At 41.4% G+C, this 19,691-nt stretch overlaps 1 protein-coding gene across 4 annotated transcripts in view; it reads right to left on the reverse strand.

The window, feature by feature from the left end:
• Positions 1 to 19,691, reverse strand: part of dennd5b (DENN/MADD domain containing 5B) — a 66,500-nt gene that overhangs the window by 9,038 nt on the left and 37,771 nt on the right. For 2 of the 4 annotated variants that reach the window (XM_063003870.1, XM_063003855.1), the window contains 9 exons: positions 11,860 to 12,010; positions 10,318 to 10,408; positions 8,902 to 9,033; positions 7,678 to 7,830; positions 7,456 to 7,534; positions 7,271 to 7,352; positions 5,693 to 5,821; positions 5,481 to 5,602; positions 3,518 to 3,663 (listed from right to left, as the gene is read on the reverse strand). In XM_063003870.1, coding sequence (XP_062859940.1) covers positions 3,518 to 3,663; positions 5,481 to 5,602; positions 5,693 to 5,821; positions 7,271 to 7,352; positions 7,456 to 7,534; positions 7,678 to 7,830; positions 8,902 to 9,033; positions 10,318 to 10,408; positions 11,860 to 12,010 — 1,085 coding nt within the window. Of the gene's footprint in view, positions 1 to 3,517; positions 3,664 to 5,480; positions 5,603 to 5,692; positions 5,822 to 7,270; positions 7,353 to 7,455; positions 7,535 to 7,677; positions 7,831 to 8,901; positions 9,034 to 10,317; positions 10,412 to 11,859; positions 12,011 to 19,691 lie in introns of all 4 variants that reach the window. The other 2 variants (XM_063003861.1, XM_063003846.1) reach the window with 1 other exon arrangement.

The following is a 19,691-nucleotide window of genomic DNA, read 5'->3' on the forward strand; positions in this document are numbered from 1 at the left end:
AGATGACCGCATTTTGTTTTTGCTCAGTATCAGTCCATCATACAAATGCACCTTGAAAAACTGCTGCATGAAAATGACAAACAAGTTTCAGTGAAATTCTACAAGAGTCTCCTCAGGGTGCCGGTAAAGCCACTCAGGTAAAAACAGAAGAGAATTTTGAAAGAAAACAAACGGATGGATGAAAGTCAGCGAGAGAGCTATGGAGTTAAGTGTTTCTAACCTTAAAGGGAATGGAGATGTGCGAGTGAGGCCTAAAGGCAGACTGAAAAAGGAAACATGATGGGTTAGCACATGACTGATGATTGACAGCATAAGAAATGGCAGTGGCTGGCTCGGCATGTATTGGCCGCCCACAGAGATGAGCTGGATTGATGGTAGGTGTGATTCTGCAGACTGTGTTATTTGCATCAATGTGAGCTGAAAGAAGAGCTCCCAGCCCATATGAATTTCTATACATTTCTGGGCAAATAAATGTGGACGCCTGAATATGAGCTAGTTGGACATCCAATTTCCTACCTGGCATTATTGTAGAGACCCACCCCTTCTGCCTCGAGTATATTGAGAAGGCTTTCCATAACATTTTGGAGTGTATCTATGGAAATTTGTGCCCATTACATAAAAAAAAAACTGGCTAAGCACCTACACGAACAACAAATAGATTGTTGTTCAAAGGGAGGGTGCCTGAAAGAACTCACAACTGATGCAATTATGACCTCTGCTGGCTGATTGATGGCACCTGCACATAGACAAAGGATGATGGGATCAGGGTGTGGTTCTCTGTACACAAAGCTGATCTACACATGAATGCTCTTCACTGTTGGCTCAAGAGCTTCACAACTGACACACACCCCCTCCGACACGTGTGCAGTACCGACTGCATCTTGTCACCTGCACAAGGCGAGTTAATATGCAGATCAGCCTTGTGCATGGAGAGCCACACCCTGATCAGCATCATTCCCCAACTCTGCACAGGTGCCATTAATCAGTCAGCAGAGGTCATAATTGCACCAGTTATGAGGAACCCTGGTCCGGCTTGTCCCACTCTGTGAACAACAGCCAATCGTTAATCATGTAGCTGCCCAGCCCAGCCGGATGGCAGAGCTGAGATTCGATACAATGTATTCGCAATCCCAGCTCTGATGTGCTAGCGTATTTTACCGCTGAGCGACCATGACAGTTAAATTTAATCAAAAACTGCTCAGTGGGTTCAATGTCAAGGCTCTGGAGGCCTTTACACCAAACTCAACATGTCTTTGAGGACCTCATAGCATAGCCATGCTGTAACGGGCTATAAAGCTTTCCAGATGATTGGCCCAAAATTTATGTGAAATTTTACCACTGCTTTAACCTAGTCAAGGTTGCTGTGGGTCCGTTTTCTTTACAGAATCACTGTGCACAACACAGCAACACACCCTGAGCAGGATATCAATCCATTGTCCGTAGTGATTGTGTCTTCAACATACATATAAACACCTAAAATATACAGTGTATCACAAAAGTGAGTACACCCCTCACATTTCTGCAGATATTTAAGTATATCTTTTCATGGGACAACACTGATAAAATGACACTTTGACACAATGAAAAGTAGTCTGTGTGCAGCTTATATAACAGTGTAAATTTATTCTTCCCTCAAAATAACTCAATATACAGCCATTAATGTCTAAACCACCGGCAACAAAAGTGAGTACACCCCTTAGTGAAAGTTCCTGAAGTGTCAATATTTTGTGTGGCCACCATTATTTCCCAGAACTGCCTTAACTCTCCTGGGCATGGAGTTTACCAGAGCTTCACAGGTTGCCACTGGAATGCTTTTCCACTCCTCCATGACGACATCACGGAGCTGGCGTATATTCGAGACTTTGCGCTCCTCCACCTTCCGCTTTAGGATGCCCCAAAGATGTTCTATTGGGTTTAGGTCTGGAGACATGCTTGGCCAGTCCATCACCTTTACCCTCAGCCTCTTCAATAAAGCAGTGGTCGTCTTAGAGGTGTGTTTGGGGTCATTATCATGCTGGAACACTGCCCTGCGACCCAGTTTCCGGAGGGAGGGGATCATGCTCTGCTTCAGTATTTCACAGTACATATTGGAGTTCATGTGTCCCTCAATGAAATGTAACTCCCCAACACCTGCTGCACTCATGCAGCCCCAGACCATGGCATTCCCATTACCATGCTTGACTGTAGGCATGACACACTTATCTTTGTACTCCTCACCTGATTGCCGCCACACATGCTTGAGACCATCTGAACCAAATAAATTAATCTTGGTCTCATCAGACCATAGGACATGGTTCCAGTAATCCATGTCCTTTGTTGACATGTCTTCAGCAAACTGTTTGCGGGCTTTCTTGTGTAGAGACTTCAGAAGAGGCTTCCTTCTGGGGTGAAAGCCATGCAGACTAATTTGATGTAGTGTGCGGCGTATGGTCTGAGCACTGACAGGCTGACCCCCCACCTTTTCAATCTCTGCAGCAATGCTGACAGCACTCCTGCGCCTATCTTTCAAAGACAGCAGTTGGATGTGACGCTGAGCATGTGCACTCAGCTTCTTTGGACGACCAACGCGAGGTCTGTTCTGAGTGGACCCTGCTCTTTTAAAACGCTGGATGATCTTGGCCACTGTGCTGCAGCTCAGTTTCAGGGTGTTGGCAATCTTCTTGTAGCCTTGGCCATCTTCATGTAGCGCAACAATTCGTCTTTTAAGATCCTCAGAGAGTTCTTTGCCATGAGGTGCCATGTTGGAACTTTCAGTGACCAGTATGAGAGAGTGTGAGAGCTGTACTACTAAATTGAACACACCTGCTCCCTATGCACACCTGAGACCTAGTAACACTAACAAATCACATGACATTTTGGAGGGAAAATGACAAGCAGTGCTCAATTTGGACATTTAGGGGTGTAGTCTCTTAGGGGTGTACTCACTTTTGTTGCCGGTGGTTTAGACATTAATGGCTGTATATTGAGTTATTTTGAGGGAAGAATAAATTTACACTGTTATATAAGCTGCACACAGACTACTTTTCATTGTGTCAAAGTGTCATTTTGTCAGTGTTGTTCCATGAAAAGATATACTTAAATATCTGCAGAAATGTGAGGGGTGTACTCACTTTTGTGATACACTGTATATAGATTGTTAGATAGAACACAGATAGACAGACAGATAAATAGATATTGAGGATTGGTGCCCTATTTAGGTTGCATTGCTGCCTTGCATCCATTGTTTCCAGCTCGTCGCATACCCACCACAACCCTAACTAGGACAAATTGTCTAGTAATTAGTAAGTGAATAAGCTATACCATACACAATATTTTAATTGTAATTGTACTTTCAGAGCAGATTCAGTAATGATGTAGGCAGACCAGGGATTCAGTGACAAGGCTATTAAAGCTGTGTGACCGTTATGAAAGAACAAGGGCATTGCTGTAACACATTTATCTCAGACGCTGCAACTGTTTCACACGCACACAGCAGTTGTTGCCATGAAAACAGCAGCGCTGATGTCAGAGCACTCACATCAAACGTCATCTCCAGAACGTTCTTCGGGATTTGCATGGTACCAGAGTCGCCGAGCTCACCAGACACACACACCCATGGATTTGATGTCGTCATTGCGTTGCTTAGCTTTTTGATAGGGATTATAACAGCCCTGTATGGAATCACTGAAGAGAGAAACAAAAATAGTTTTTAACAGCAATGTGTAAACAAAACATGTATAGTCAGATTAAGATGTAGAATGCCATTAGTCATAGAGACACCATTTCTAGTTACTGAAATTGTAATTAAAAGATATTATATTTCCGGTGCAGTGTAAAAGCACATGTAGTCATGGACAAAATTAGTGGTACCACTTGTTTTCCTTCAGAAAATGCACCACTTCTACCATTAAACTGTAGCAATTGCTTCAGAGCAACACAAAAAGCTAAGAAAAAGTCAAATCTGATATCATTTCACACACAACTACAGGAATAGACTAGACAAAACTACTGGCACCCCAAGCTTAATATTTGTTAGCATACCCTCTGAAAACAGTAACTGAAATCAATCTCTTAATTATAAATATTTATATATTAGAATTTTAATGTCATGTTTTACACACTTTGGTTACATTCATGACAGGACAGGTAATCAATGGTTACACAAGATTCATCAGTTCAAGTCTTTTATGTCAAACAGTCACAGAAACTTTTGTATCTCCAATTCACCTCACTTGCATGTCTTTGGACTGTGGGGGGAAAAAATGGAAATCCTGGAGGAAACCCACACAGTCAAGGCATGCCCTGAAAGAAGCAGTAAAGCAACCCCAAAACATCTGTGAACCTCCACCATCTCTGACTGCAAGGGTGTGTTCATTTCTTTTAAGGCCTCATTTTGTTTAATGTAAGTAGTACAATAGTGTTCTTAAACTCATGTTTAATAGTTGGCAGTACCTGCCAGCAATTAAAGTCACTCTGATTATATGGGGTTAAAAGTTCAGCTCTTCCAGTTGCTTAGTTGCATCCTACAGCAAAAGCCAAAGTCTGCAAAGAGCTTACAAAGCATCAAATGGATCTCATTGTTAAAAGGTATATACAAAATTTTCCAAAGGCATTACATATACCATGGATCACAGTCAAGAAAGTAATCAACAGTTGGATAAATATGGCACAACAGTGACATTAACAAAAATTGGACGTCCCTCCAGAACTGATAAAAAGACAAGAAGAAAACTGGTCTGAGAGGCTGCCAAAAGGCCTACAAAAAGGCTTACTTTAAAAATAAATGCCCAATTTTGGCTTAAACATTCAGGCAACTACTAAAAGATTCAAGAGAAATGGGGAGGAATTTCACCTTTCAGCATGACAACAACCCAAAGCATCAAAGTTCTGGAATGGCTCAGTCATTCTAGTCATTCCAGAGTTCAGACCTAAATCCAATTGAAAAATTGACAGATTTTGAGCACTTCTCAGGGAAGAGTGTGCAAACATTGCCCATTCAAGATTTGCCATGCTGATATAGACTCTAACCCAAAACGACTGAATGCTGTCTTAAATCAAAAGGTGCTCCAAGTATTAGTACATATTTATGCAAACTCATTGTTGTTTTTTTATCCCCTACTAAAATTGATTTCTGTTTGTGTTTAAAATTGTACAAATTGTACTGTAGGTCACATTAGAGGTGGATAAGTTCTAAGGTTATTTATCAACAATTTGGCACTGTATTAGGGGTGTGTAATACACACATTTGGATGGGTTTGCTTCAGGTGCTACTGTTTCCTCCCACCTTTCAAAATATATCAATGGGTGGACCAGACCAGATCTAATACAAGCAAGAACAACCTAAACAAGGTATTTTTTCTTAAGTGATGCATGAGAAAGGGTTGGCTTTACTAGTGCTTTGATAAAAAAATAATACAGCAGCACCATTGTAAGAGATGAAAACTGCTGAACATTTTGCACGTGTGTGTGTGTGTGTGTGTGTGTGTTCAGTGAGCACTCACTGATGGTGGTAAAGACACTGGTAAAGCAGAAATAGTCCACAGCGTTCAGACTCAGCAGATGAAAGAGAAACTGCTCCTTCTCCTCTTCACAGCGCAGGAATGCATATCGTTTATACAATTTCCTGTGGATGGATTAAAGCACTTATTACTCAAACCCATACATGAATACAAACACCTACGCAGACAATGTGTGTATGTGTGCACGATTTTACTTTGTTAAGGTCTGGTTAGACAGCAGCTGTTTAAGATGCTGCGACAGGAGCTTTTTCTCCAGAGAGAGACGAATCCAGGCTCGCGCTCGCCCTACATCCGTCTTTATCTCTGTTATGTTCTGGATGTGCCTGTGTGGGAGGAAATAGGGTGTGAAGGACAAGATAACAATGAGTGCGAGACTGAGGTCAAGACTGTTTATTACGAATATACTATTGATGTTTGACAACCCTATTTACACTTATGAGCCAAAAGATTAACACCACCCCCAAGAAACGTCACACTGAGTGAGATATTAAATGTTGGACTGATAGTTACAAGTAGTACACATGTCGAATGCAGCTGATATGATCAGGATAAAGACCCGAGTGACTTTAATCGTTATGTCCAGACGATGGTTTGAGGTATCTCTGAAACAGCAGTGGTGAGTACCCACCAACAGTGGTCCAAGGAGGGACAAGCCAAAAACTACTGATAGTTTTCTGGGTTGCCAGGACTCAATGAGGAGAATGTTTCACAACACACAGTGCATCAAACCCTTCTGTGTTGTGGGCTGCATAATCACAGTGAAGTGCTCATGCAAACTCTAGAATGAGCAAATAGGCTTTGTAACTGTACATCAGAGCATGAAAGAAGGCTGACAACTAAAATGAATTGTTTCCAAGATCATGTGAATTATGAGCACATGTGCAACATTTATTTGTAAAAGAGATGGCACCAGGATGATAGGATGATCCACCTCACGACATACAGAAGTTAAAAAGACCTGCTGGTAATGTCCTGGTACCAGATACCACAGGACTACATCAGATGTCCTGGTGGGTCAGAGCCGTTTTGACAGAATACAAGGCGGGTGGTCCTAATGTTTTGGCTCATCAGTTTATATGTGGCTGAAATTAGGCAAAAGCACATATGATTAGGTAGACTAAGTTTTTATTCCTGTTTTACATGTATAGAATCTAAAGTCATGAAAACTGGCACAAGTCAGAGTCTGCAGTATATGCATTTTGTTCTTGGCACAAATATTCCAAAACTAGTGCCTCATTAGACATCCTGTTCAGTTTATTAAGGTTAGGTCATACTTATCTTTTTTTATTTTGAAAACAATATGTACTTATATCAGACCAGTTTAGAACTACTTAAGAAAGATCATAAGGTTAGAATATGTTCTTCTGCTGGGCTGCCTCATTCCAAAGGTGTTCAGTGGGTTTTAGGTCAATGCTATATGCAGGCCTCTTGGTTTCCTCCAAAAACTACTTAAACCATGTCTTTATGAACCTCGATTTTTGTACCAGGACAGTCATGTACGAAGAAGAAGGAGCTTTCTTCAACCTGTTTTCACAAAGTTTATCACATATTGTCTATTTTCCACCACTGTGAGCAAAGACTGAGGCTGAAACAGCTAAACATAAACATTAAGAGGTGTGTCTGAATACATTTGGCCATATAGTGCAGCTTATTTTGTATGCAATAGTGTTTATCAGGATAGAAATTGACACTGCAGACATTTAAATTTAATCTGAACCAAGGTTAAGCAGCAATTCACAGCAGCAGTGAATCCTATTCAGGTGCTCCCTCACCTCATGTCCTGCACAACAGATATAGGCAGTGTTGTGAGACCAACGAATGAATCCGACTTCCGCTTCTCATGTCCATTAGACACTGTCACAGAAACAAAATAAAAAGGACAGCCATAAGGGTTAAAGAAAAGCATGGAGACAGACTATGCAAGTCTGAATACATACGAAAGTGTGTTAGGCAGTACCTGGAGACTCGGATTGTTGCTCCATTTTTTCTTCTCTGGCCTGGTAGTGCATTAAATGAGACCACAATGCAGATTTTCCCTGCAAGTGCAAGTCCTTGTCAGTGCAAGTCAATAAACAATCAAGCATGCGTGTCCCTTTCATTCACAAGTATCATGCAATTAATGGAGGGTAAATGATTACTGGATGTGTTCAGGTCAATAAGAGCACGTTCAATTACTTACCTGTTTGACCAGCAGGCCATGGCTCCAGATTCTCTCCAGCAGATCACAGAGGCTTGCTATGAGTGTGTTCTCCTCTAATCCAGTGATATTAGCCTCTCCATGGCCGAGCTCCACAGCTTCTCGGCCCATCTTATCCACCAACATACGTTTAGTCTAAATGGAACAGACACAATAGACAGAGGCATTGTAACACCAAAGGAATGCTACAGTTTCACTTAATAGAAAGAGTACTTGCTAAAATATTGCATAAATAAAACCAAACGAATGATTTGGGACGCTTGGCCTAAAATAAGTAGTGAACTTGGCACACACAAACACTTATAAACTTTTAAAGTGACCTTTATACTGTAGCATTTTTTAAAATGACATGTAAAAACTCTGCAATACCAGGGATGCCAGATTCATCATGCCAGTGATCCGCAGTCAATCCTGGAAATCTGTATAAAATCAGATTTGACTTTTTTCCCCTCAGCTTTTTGTGTTGTTTCAAAGTAAACAAAAGAAGTAAACATGTGAATACTAAAAGCATTTGAAATGGCAATTATTCTCAAGAAGATGTGGTAAAGATGTAGTGAAGAAGCTAATGGCTCAACATATTTGGCCATGACCGTACATATAATAAATACCTATAAATACCCATTTATTTTTCACCAACTGCTTTATCCTGAACAGGGTTGTGACAGGTCCAAAAACATTAGGTACAGGCAGGGCTTCAGCCAAGCCCACAGTTTTGGCCTAGTGTAATAGACCAGTGCATCACCCAATTGCATTACAAAGCATATCAAAAGCTAAATGTCCAATGTGCAGACTATCTCACCAAGCCTTTTATTCAGGCAGTGATATATAGCAGCTCAACTGGGAATTAATTTTGTTTTTAAAAATAAGAATAATCACAATTCAACAGCCCCAAATTAATGTAGGGGACCAAATCAAAAGATCACTACATTTTTACTAATAGCTTTGTAGTCAGGTAGGGCACTGCATTACAGCCCAACCACCATACTACAATGGTTAGTCCAAACACTAATCAACATAAAGCTCTAGGCCTTAAGTGGTCAAAAAAAAAGTTTCTAAAATGCGAACCATAAATATTTTTAGTTTCTCATATACACTTTCTTTACACCAGACATTAACCAATGTGGGAAAAGCAAGTCTTGACACTGAAATTAAAGTGTGTGTGTGTGTGTGTGTGTGTGTGTGTAAGACATATCAGCACATACAAACCTTCATTCTGCATTCTTTTAATAATCCCTCCACAAACTTTGAGTTGGTCTGAGCAATGACAGCCGGAGAGAGGTCAGATAACTTGGGCTGTCTCAGGATTTTCCCCAGGTTCCGTGCCTCCTGCATGTACCTCTGCAGAAACATACACTTGTTAGAAACAAAGGATGTGGGGTGCTCAGGTAATGCAGCGATCTAATGCGCCAGCCCACTACTGCTGAGATCCGATCAGAGTTCAAATCTCAGCTGCTATCGACCGGCAGGGCACCTACACAAACATGACTGTGGCTGTGTCTGATTACATTATTACCTGACAGCAGTGGGACATGAACCAGCAACCTTACAACTACTAGTCCAGAACCGTAACCAGTGAGCTACCATTGTCTAAATGCACCTGCACAAATATGAATAACCGAGAGCAGTGTGTGACTGTCCATACACAATACTAATGTGTCTGAGGTGGCGCGTGTCAGTTTTGATCCTCCTAGATCAGGGTAGGAATCTGCTGCAGGGAAAGAACAATACAAGCGGGAATAGGATACGAATATATTTGTTGAAAAAAAGAGAATTGTGCATTGATAGAATGTCAGGCAATATAAAGAAACTGATTTGGACTGTAAAGATCTACACATGCTACAACAGGGTCCAGTTGGTCACACATAAGCAGGCCTTAACATACCAGACAGGAGGCCGAGAGGGACTTTTTGAGTGGATTAACAGGAGGAGGCGGTGCCTTGTGCCATTCCCAAATAGCCATAGCATTCTGCATGACCAAACACCCCTCCACTAGCTGTGGAGTGGTACAGCCCACAGTGTTCAAATGACAGATGCCACAAACAAAAGAGAAGCACAACAAAGGAAAGAGAAAAGAAAGAAGGCAAAACATATAAAGCATGCACATAAATTAAATACTCTGACAAGAAAAGACAGACATGCAGATTTAACTGTAACAAACTCCCAGTAGACATCCAATACTGACCAAAATGAGTGAGGAAAAAGAAAGCAACAGTTGAACGCTGCCAAATAGCTCTCAGCATTCAAATGTGACTTACAATAATAAGCATATATAAAACACAGTGGTTGCTAAGGCACAACTCGATAAACCGCTGTTAGTGATTAACGATGCTCCCGCATAATGGCACGTCAAAGCCGAGTGCATCGTAATTAAATGAGTTTAATTATCTTTGCAATTATATTTGCAAAATACATTTATTTCTACAGTCTGTAATTTTTACAAATGCTCAATTAAAATTCAAACATCATTAAGTAGTCATGCAGAGTCAATCTGACTTCAACGACACAAATATGTGAAACTATTGGATGTTTGAGGGGAATAAAACACATTCATGCTGATCAGAACTGAGGAGACAAGCAGAGGAAAAACGACGACGAGAATGAAAGGAGACAGCCGTACTGCACCTCTTTAAGGTCATTGTCCAGTCGGAGGTGATCAGACTGCTGCCTGTGCCAGTCCTTCCTTCGTTGTGTTGTACCAGTGCGATTAGACCACCTGCTGGCAAAAGAGATTTAAATAAAACACATACACAAAAAAGCACACACACAAACTGCAATAAACCAACCAGTGATGCTATTAACAGCTAAGCTGCTATAGATACATTTCATTTTAATGTCATTTTCATGTTTTAACACTGCTGGTCAGGGTTGTGGTGTGTCCGGGTTCACCAGGATCTCTGGGAGCAATATGGTAACCGGATCCATCACAAGGCCTCGACCAACACGCCAGACAGAGACAATAATGTCTGTATGTAGATGCCCGATTGGCCAAATGCACAGCAGGGGATGCAAACCGTTGATGACTAACAATTATTCTCTTTTATTTTTTTCATCTTTAGCATGGGCACAGATCGGGCTTACAACTTAGACAAGGCATAATAAGATCACCTATTCAATTACTTATTTAAAACCCATAAATGGTTAAATAACAATGTTTAAACATTGCACTAACTGGCACGTTTTTGGAAAGGAGATGACACATTGAACACCATGGCAAACTTTACATGGAAGTAAGGTTCGAACCCTAATACCACAATGATGACACATTGAACACCATGGCAAACCTTACATGGAAGTAAGGTTCGAACCCTAATGCCACCGTGCTGCCCACACATGTTTACTGCAAGCAAAAAAACAACAACTAACTTTTAGCTATATCCCTCCTCAGACATAGCAGGCTGATAGACAGTGCCGCTGAGATTCAAAACTAGATCTCAGCTGTGGTAGGCTAGCATAATGGACCGCTGTGCCATCCGAGTGCCCAGATTCTTTGTAAACATTAAATCATAATGTTAACAGCTTGATATATATGTAATCTTTAATAGTTATTTCTAGAGTGGCGCAGCAAAAAAATGGCACTAGCCCAACCACTGCAGCTGCCAGGGTTCAAATCCTCAGCTGTGCTATCGCCTGGTTGGGTGTCTAGACGTGATTAGGTATGTCTCGGGAGGACTGATGGTTGTCGCCCTGTCTGGTGAGTGTGTTATGGCATTGCGCCCAGTAATTCCAGGGAACTGGACCCATCACAACCATGACCAGGCTAAAGTATAGGTAAAACATGAAAATCAATGAATGTATGATTACTACTACATTGTTTTGTTGAATTGCTGCAAAAATCTGTATCATGATATTATATTTTGCCTTATTCCCCAACCCTTTTCAAGCGAAATGGTCCACTTTATATTCAGCCCTATACAATAACGACCTTCTTTTAGGAGGGACAGACATTGTTTTATTTGGTCTGACGTCTACCTGCACCTGTCTGCTAATCATCAGGTTTTCATTACTCTCTGCGGCAGAGAAGCAGCTTAAACAGTGTGGGTGGACTGAACGATAAAAAGGTCAAGGCCAGATGTCATTATTACTGAGCATGCTCCTTCTCTCTCTCTCTCGCTCTCAGTGTGCAGCTATGCAAATACCACACTATGCTATTAAGTTAGTACTCACTTATTGTTGGTGGGGCCAGAAGCAAGCACATCAGCCTTTAGCACAGGAAAGAAGCCCTGCTGGTATTTGCCCTGGCCAATCTTCATGTTTAGCAAATGCGGGTGGATGGCCGTGTGGTCAATCTTCATTAGTCGCTGCTCGATGGCTTGAGCTGAAGAACAGAAAGGAAGAAATACCTTAAGGATAAACCTTCTTGTGTCTCTGCATCAGATTCCAAACCTTGAACTATCAACCTTTTAGCTCTACAATTTTTTATAAATTTTTTAAAAATCAACATGAATTTTCTAGGAAATTAGATCGAGTTGTAGTAGCTGGGCCCGTCAAGTTTATTACTTTATTTGCGGCACTGCAGCTATACAGTTGCTATCGGAAAAATGTAACCCCCTCAGCTTAAAAGGTATGGAGACTGAGAGACCACTCCAGGATATTCCAGGATCGATTCCTTCCTCGTCTCGCTGGAAAGTCCAATTAACATCAACGTTCAATTTTACCACAACATTACATAGGCATAACATTCCTTTTCAAAATGCCTAGGTATTTCTGTAAATCCTTGATTCCAGTTCCTGCAGCAGAAAAACATGCCCTACCTCCAGGCTTGACTGTGGGAACAGTATTCTACTGGTCTACTGGCCTTTCTTGCACCAGACAAAACACTGAACCATACGGCATAAGTATTTCACAGTAACACAGAGAGGTTTTTGTCCCAATCAGACTGTTAAAACCTCTGGAGAAAAATTTGGGTTTTCTCCTATGGCAGGCAGGTTTGCTGCAGCACCACAATTTTAAAACTTCCAGACAATATTCACAATGTTCATGGTCTTAATCAGGTTTAAGATCAGGTTTATCATTTAACTAATAAAGACTAATAAAAAAAAGACAAAACAATTTAATTATATGCAAAAAATAAGTAGCAGAGCACTAAATATATATATATATATATACATATATACAGTGTATCACAAAAGTGAGTACACCCCTCACATTTCTGCAGATATTTAAGTATATCTTTTCATGGGACAACACTGACAAAATGACACTTTGACACAATGAAAAGTAGTCTGTGTGCAGAAAGTTCCAACATGGCACCTCATGGCAAAGAACTCTCTGAGGATCCTAAAAGACGAATTGTTGCTCTACATGAAGATGGCCAAGGCTACAAGAAGATTGCCAACACCCTGAAACTGGGCTGCAGCACAGTGGCCAAGATCATCCAGCGTTTTAAAAGAGCAGGGTCCACTCAGAACAGACCTCGCGTTGGTCGTCCAAAGAAGCTGAGTGCACGTGCTCAGCGTCACATCCAACTGCTGTCTTTGAAAGATAGGCGCAGGAGTGCTGTCAGCATTGCTGCAGAGATTGAAAAGGTGGGGGGTCAGCCTGTCAGTGCTCAGACCATACGCCGCACACTACATCAAATTGGTCTGCATGGCTGTCACCTCAGAAGGAAGCCTCTTCTGAAGTCTCTACACAAGAAAGCCTGCAAACAGTTTGCTGAAGACATGTCAACAAAGGACATGGATTACTGGAACCATGTCCTATGGTCTGATGAGACCAAGATAAATTTGTTTGGTTCAGATGGTCTCAAGCATGTGTGGCGGCAATCAGGTGAGGAGTACAAAGATAAGTGTGTCATGCCTACAGTCAAGCATGGTGGTGGGAATGCCATGGTCTGGGGCTGCATGAGTGCAGCAGGTGTTGGGGAGTTACATTTCATTGAGGGACACATGAACTCCAATATGTACTGTGAAATACTGAAGCAGAGCATGATCCCCTCCCTCCGGAAACTGGGTCGCAGGGCAGTGTTCCAGCATGATAATGACCCCAAACACACCTCTAAGACGACCACTGCTTTATTGAAGAGGCTGAGGGTAAAGGTGATGGACTGGCCAAGCATGTCTCCAGACCTAAACCCAATAGAACATCTTTGGGGCATCCTCAAGCGGAAGGTGGAGGAGCGCAAAGTCTCGAATATCCGCCAGCTCCGTGATGTCGTCATGGAGGAGTGGAAAAGCATTCCAGTGGCAACCTGTGAAGCTCTGGTAAACTCCATGCCCAGGAGAGTTAAGGCAGTTCTGGGAAATAATGATGGCCACACAAAATATTGACACTTCAGGAACTTTCACTAAGGGGTGTACTCACTTTTGTTGCTGGTGGTTTAGACATTAATGGCTGTATATTGAGTTATTTTGAGGGAAGAATAAATTTACACTGTTATATAAGCTGCACACAGACTACTTTTCATTGTGTATATATATATATATATATACATTGTATCACAAAAGTGAGTACACTCCTCACATTTCTGCAGATATTTAAGTATATCTTTTCATGGGACAACACTGACAAAATGACACTTTGACACAATGAAAAGTAGTCTGTGTGCAGCTTATATAACAGTGTAAATTTATTCTTCCCTCAAAATAACTCAATATACAGCCATTAATGTCTAAACCACCGGCAACAAAAGTGAGTACACCCCTTAGTGAAAGTTCCTGAAGTGTCAATATTTTGTGTGGCCACCATTATTTCCCAGAACTGCCTTAACTCTCCTGGGCATGGAGTTTGCCAGAGCTTCACAGGTTGCCACTGGAATGCTTTTCCACTCCTCCATGACGACATCACGGAGCTGGCGGATATTCGAGACTTTGCGCTCCTCCACCTTCCGCTTGAGGATGCCCCAAAGATGTTCTATTGGGTTTAGGTCTGGAGACATGCTTGGCCAGTCCATCACCTTTACCCTCAGCCTCTTCAATAAAGCAGTGGTCGTCTTAGAGGTGTGTTTGGGGTCATTATCATGCTGGAACACTGCCCTGCGACCCAGTTTCCGGAGGGAGGGGATCATGCTCTGCTTCAGTATTTCACAGTACATATTGGAGTTCATGTGTCCCTCAATGAAATGTAACTCCCCAACACCTGCTGCACTCATGCAGCCCCAGACCATGGCATTCCCACCACCATGCTTGACTGTAGGCATGACACACTTATCTTTGTACTCCTCACCTGATTGCCGCCACACATGCTTGAGACCATCTGAACCAAACAAATTAATCTTGGTCTCATCAGACCATAGGACATGGTTCCAGTAATCCATGTCCTTTGTTGACATGTCTTCAGCAAACTGTTTGCGGGCTTTCTTGTGTAGAGACTTCAGGAGAGGCTTCCTTCTGGGGTGACAGCCATGCAGACCAATTTGATGTAGTGTGCGGCGTATGGTCTGAGCACTGACAGGCTGACCCCCCACCTTTTCAATCTCTGCAGCAATGCTGACAGCACTCCTGCGCCTATCTTTCAAAGACAGCAGTTGGATGTGACGCTGAGCACGTGCACTCAGCTTCTTTGGACGACCAACGCGAGGTCTGTTCTGAGTGGACCCTGCTCTTTTAAAACGCTGGATGATCTTGGCCACTGTGCTGCAGCTCAGTTTCAGGGTGTTGGCAATCTTCTTGTAGCCTTGGCCATCTTCATGTAGCGCAACAATTCGTCTTTTAAGATCCTCAGAGAGTTCTTTGCCATGAGGTGCCATGTTGGAACTTTCAGTGACCAGTATGAGAGAGTGTGAGAGCTGTACTACTAAATTGAACACACCTGCTCCCTATGCACACCTGAGACCTAGTAACACTAACAAATCACATGACATTTTGGAGGGAAAATGACAGGCAGTGCTCAATTTGGACATTTAGGGGTGTAGTCTCTTAGGGGTGTACTCACTTTTGTTGCCGGTGGTTTAGACATTAATGGCTGTATATTGAGTTATTTTGAGGGAAGAATAAATTTACACTGTTATATAAACTGCAAACAGACTACTTTTCATTGTGTCAAAGTGTCATTTTGTCAGTGTTGTCCCATGAAAAGATATACTTAAATATCTGCAGAAATGTGAGGGGTGTACTCACTTTTGTGATACACTGTATATATAGTCCGTGTAAGCCTCTATTTGACGTAATCAGTAAAACCCCAGTTCCATCTATACAAAGTAAAACCCTTTATTGATTTCTCTAATGGCTGTTACTCATGCTGTTATCCAAGTCATGTTAAGTCATGGTGCCTACTTTTCTTCATGCTGATTTAATAACCAATATGTACCCTGTCTAAGAGTGCATGAACCAAACAGCAGAGAGCATCACAAAGCAAAAACACATTAAAAAGTACACAGAGGTAAAAATAAGTACTGTGCAAAGCTGTAGATGTATTTTTAGCCATTAATGGATCATAGAGGATGCATAATTCATTTCTATGGACAACTAAAATGATTCTCTGTACTTTTGATGCTAAATATTTCATTATTTAGCATGCCCCTAAACAGGTGCCTGTGCTGTGCAGGTTAAAATCATTAGGATATTAAGCATTAAGACATTAGAACAAGAAGCATGTTGCTAATTAAACAGTTAAAACCCAGTTTGGTGTGTTTTTTTCTAAGGATGATTTCACATAATAAGCATGTTGCACTTTATTCGCTGTGTAGATGGCAAATGTTGCCACTTACCACAACGTTTAAGCCTTTCACATGATACGTGATAAAACCGCTTCGTGCTGACTGTGGCACTGGGCAACAGGCTTGAAAAAATGTATTTTAGAACGATAGAATTCTTCTAGACGTCTCATTTGGAGAATAGTAAAAGGAATTGGGTTAATGAATCTTTATTGTTTAATCATACGGTGCATTAAATCTTATTAAAGAGCTACGAAGACACAACAAGCAATTCCAGAATTGGTAAATGTGGAATTGCTACCTATAATGCAAACCCTGCTCCTTTTTTTTCACAGATACTAGTCGTTATGCTACATTTGTCCCAAAATCACATGATTCTACTTTAAATTGGAATCCAACAGTTAAGGCTTTTGTAATAGAGTGAGAATCCACATGATGCGCAATGCCCAAGGTAACACAGCGACAGGGCAAGCATTACTTACTCCCTAGGAAACAATGGCACAGCCAGCGCAAAAGCTGCATTGCCATGAATCAAACGAATGCAGCCCATGTTGTTGTGTTAGGCAATACTACGAGACCACCAACTCCCCCAACACCAGCAACCATTAACCTACCAGGCTAAAGGGAAATCTGCAATCTGTATTGGACTTAAAAACACATCTAGGATAACTATAAAGTGCCAGTCTTGCTACACACATCAGCAAACGCAAGTTAGTTATCAGATTATCAGTACAATAAAATCCCTGTGCCGTCATAATTTAAGTGAACTATGAACTATTTGTAATTCTGTTTTTGTATAACTCATTAATATTTAGTCAATCGCAAGGTAACATGCACACATGGAATAATACACACTTGGAGGTCAACTTCTGCAAGTATTTGGAATGTGGCCCTCACCCATCATTCAAACATAAATTAGTAAATAGTTTGCATTTTTAACATTGTACATTAAAATCATGCTTTGTCAGGCCAGTTTTTGGGGCATATCACATGTACAAAAACAACTCTAGACAAATGGTGGACCAAGAACGGTGGACAGACTGAGTTTATGGTGGTGACAGTGCAGTACTATTCTTCACTGCTTATCTGTGGATCATTTGGCAGCATTTCTAAGAATTTTATTAGTATGAATCATGTGACATTTTGTACAGTGCAGTTCTGTACAGTTCTGTACAGTCCTTTCATCTCCACTATTCACTTGAACTGCAATTACTCAATATTAAAAGCAAATAAGCAGATGAACTCTAATAAGCATTAGACTGGTGCATCCCTTAGTGCTTTGATAATGGGTACCTGCTACCAAACAGGCCTTCCTACACTGATCAGCCATAACATTAAAACCACCTCCTTGTTTCTACACTCACTGTCCATTTTTATCAGCTCCACTTACCATATAGAAGCACTTTGTAGTTCTACAATTACTTACTGTAATCCATCTGTTTCTCTACATGCTATTCAGCTTTCTTCACCCTGTTCTTCAATGGTCAGGACTCTCCCAGGACCACCACAGAGTAGGTATTATTTGGGTGGTGGATCATTCTCAGCACTGTATGAGTGGATCAAACACGGTAATGTTTGTTTGTTTGTTTGTTAACGCCATGTTTACACAATGGTCAATCTTATGGCAAGATAGGTACAGTGGAGTCAAAAAGTATTTAGTCAGCAACTGATTGTGCAAGTTCTCCTACTTAGAAAGATGAGAGAGGTCTGTAATTTTCATCATAGGTACACTTCAACTATGAGAGACAAAATGAGGAAAAAAAATCCAGGAAATCACATTGTAGGATTTTTAAAGAATTTATTTGTAAATTATGGTGGAAAATAAGTATTTGGTCAATAACAAACAAGCAAGAATTCTGGCTCTCACAGACCTGTAACTTCTTCTTTAAGAAGCTCTTCTATCCTCCACTCGTTACCTGTATTAATGGCACCTGTTTGACCTCGTTATCTGTATAAAAGACACCTGTCCACAGCCTCAAACAGTCAGACTCCAAACTCAACCATGGCCAAGACCAAAGAGCTGTCGAAGGACACCAGGAAGAAAATTGTAGACCTGCACCAGGCTGGGAAGAGTAAATCTACAATAGGCAAGCAGGTTGGTGTGAATAAATCAACTGTGGGAACAATTGTAAGATAATGGAAGACATACAAGACCATTGATAATCTCCCTTGGGGTCAAGATCTCATCCCGTGGGGTCAAAATGATCATGAGAACGGTGAGCAAAAATCCCAGAACTACACGGAGGGACCTGATGAATGACCTGCAGAGAGCTGGGACCAAAGTAACAAAGGCTACCATCAGTAACACACTACACCGAGAGGGACTCAAATCCTGCAGTGCCAGGCGTGTCCCCCTGCTTAAGCCAGTACATGTCCAGGCCCGTCTGAAGTTTGCCAGAGAGCATATGGATGATCCAGAAGAGGATTGGGAGAATATCATGTGGTCAGATGAAACCAAAATGGAACTTTTTGGTAAAAACTCAACTCGTCGTGTTTGGAGGAAGAAGAAAAACCCAAGAACACCATACCTACTGTGAAGCATGGGGGTGGAAACATCATGCTTTGGGGCTGTTTTTCTGCAAAGTGGACAGGACGACTGATCCGTGTTAAGGGAAGAATGAACGGGGCCATGTATCGTGAGATTTTAAGCCAAAACCTCCTTCCATCAGTGAGAGCATTGAAGATGGAACGTGGCTGGGTCTTCCAGCATGACAATGATCCCAAACTCACTGCTCGGACAATGAAGGAGTGGCTCCGTAAAAAGCATTTCAAGATCCTGGAGTGGCCTAGCCAGTCTCCAGACCTCAACCCCATAGAAAATTTGTGGAGTCCGTGTTGCCCAGCGACAGCCCCAAAACATCACTGCTCTAGAGGAGATCTGCATGGAGGAATGGGCCAAAATACCAGCTACAGTGTGTGCAAACCTGGTGAAGACTTACAGGAAACGTTTGACTTCTGTCATTGCCAACAAAGGTTGTTACAAAGTATTGAGTTGAACTTTTGTTATTGACCAAATACTTATTTTCCACCATAATTTACAAAAAAAATCTTTAAAAAATCCTACAACGTGATTTCCTGGATTTTTTTTGCTCATTTTGTCTCTCATAGTTGAAGTGTACCTATGATGAAAATTACAGACCTCTCTCATCTTTCTAAGTAGGAGAACCTGCACAATCAGTGGCTGACTAAATACTTTTTGGCCCCACTGTACCTAGATTTTGTATAGGTTATTTATTCATATTCTTTGTCTAGTGTCCTTTCTGTGTTTGGTTCTAAATGTGCATTATCAGTCTTGTATTTTTTTTTTTTATTAAAAAGAGTCTCTGTTTTGGTTTTGTTAAAAATTTCAACCATTATATTTGGTGTTGCAAGTCTTTGTCGTTCTATGTTATATTTTGTGCACTTT

Source organism: Trichomycterus rosablanca, chromosome 1 (genome assembly GCF_030014385.1).
Source record: "Trichomycterus rosablanca isolate fTriRos1 chromosome 1, fTriRos1.hap1, whole genome shotgun sequence".
In the NCBI taxonomy this organism is placed as follows: domain Eukaryota; kingdom Metazoa; phylum Chordata; class Actinopteri; order Siluriformes; family Trichomycteridae; genus Trichomycterus; species Trichomycterus rosablanca.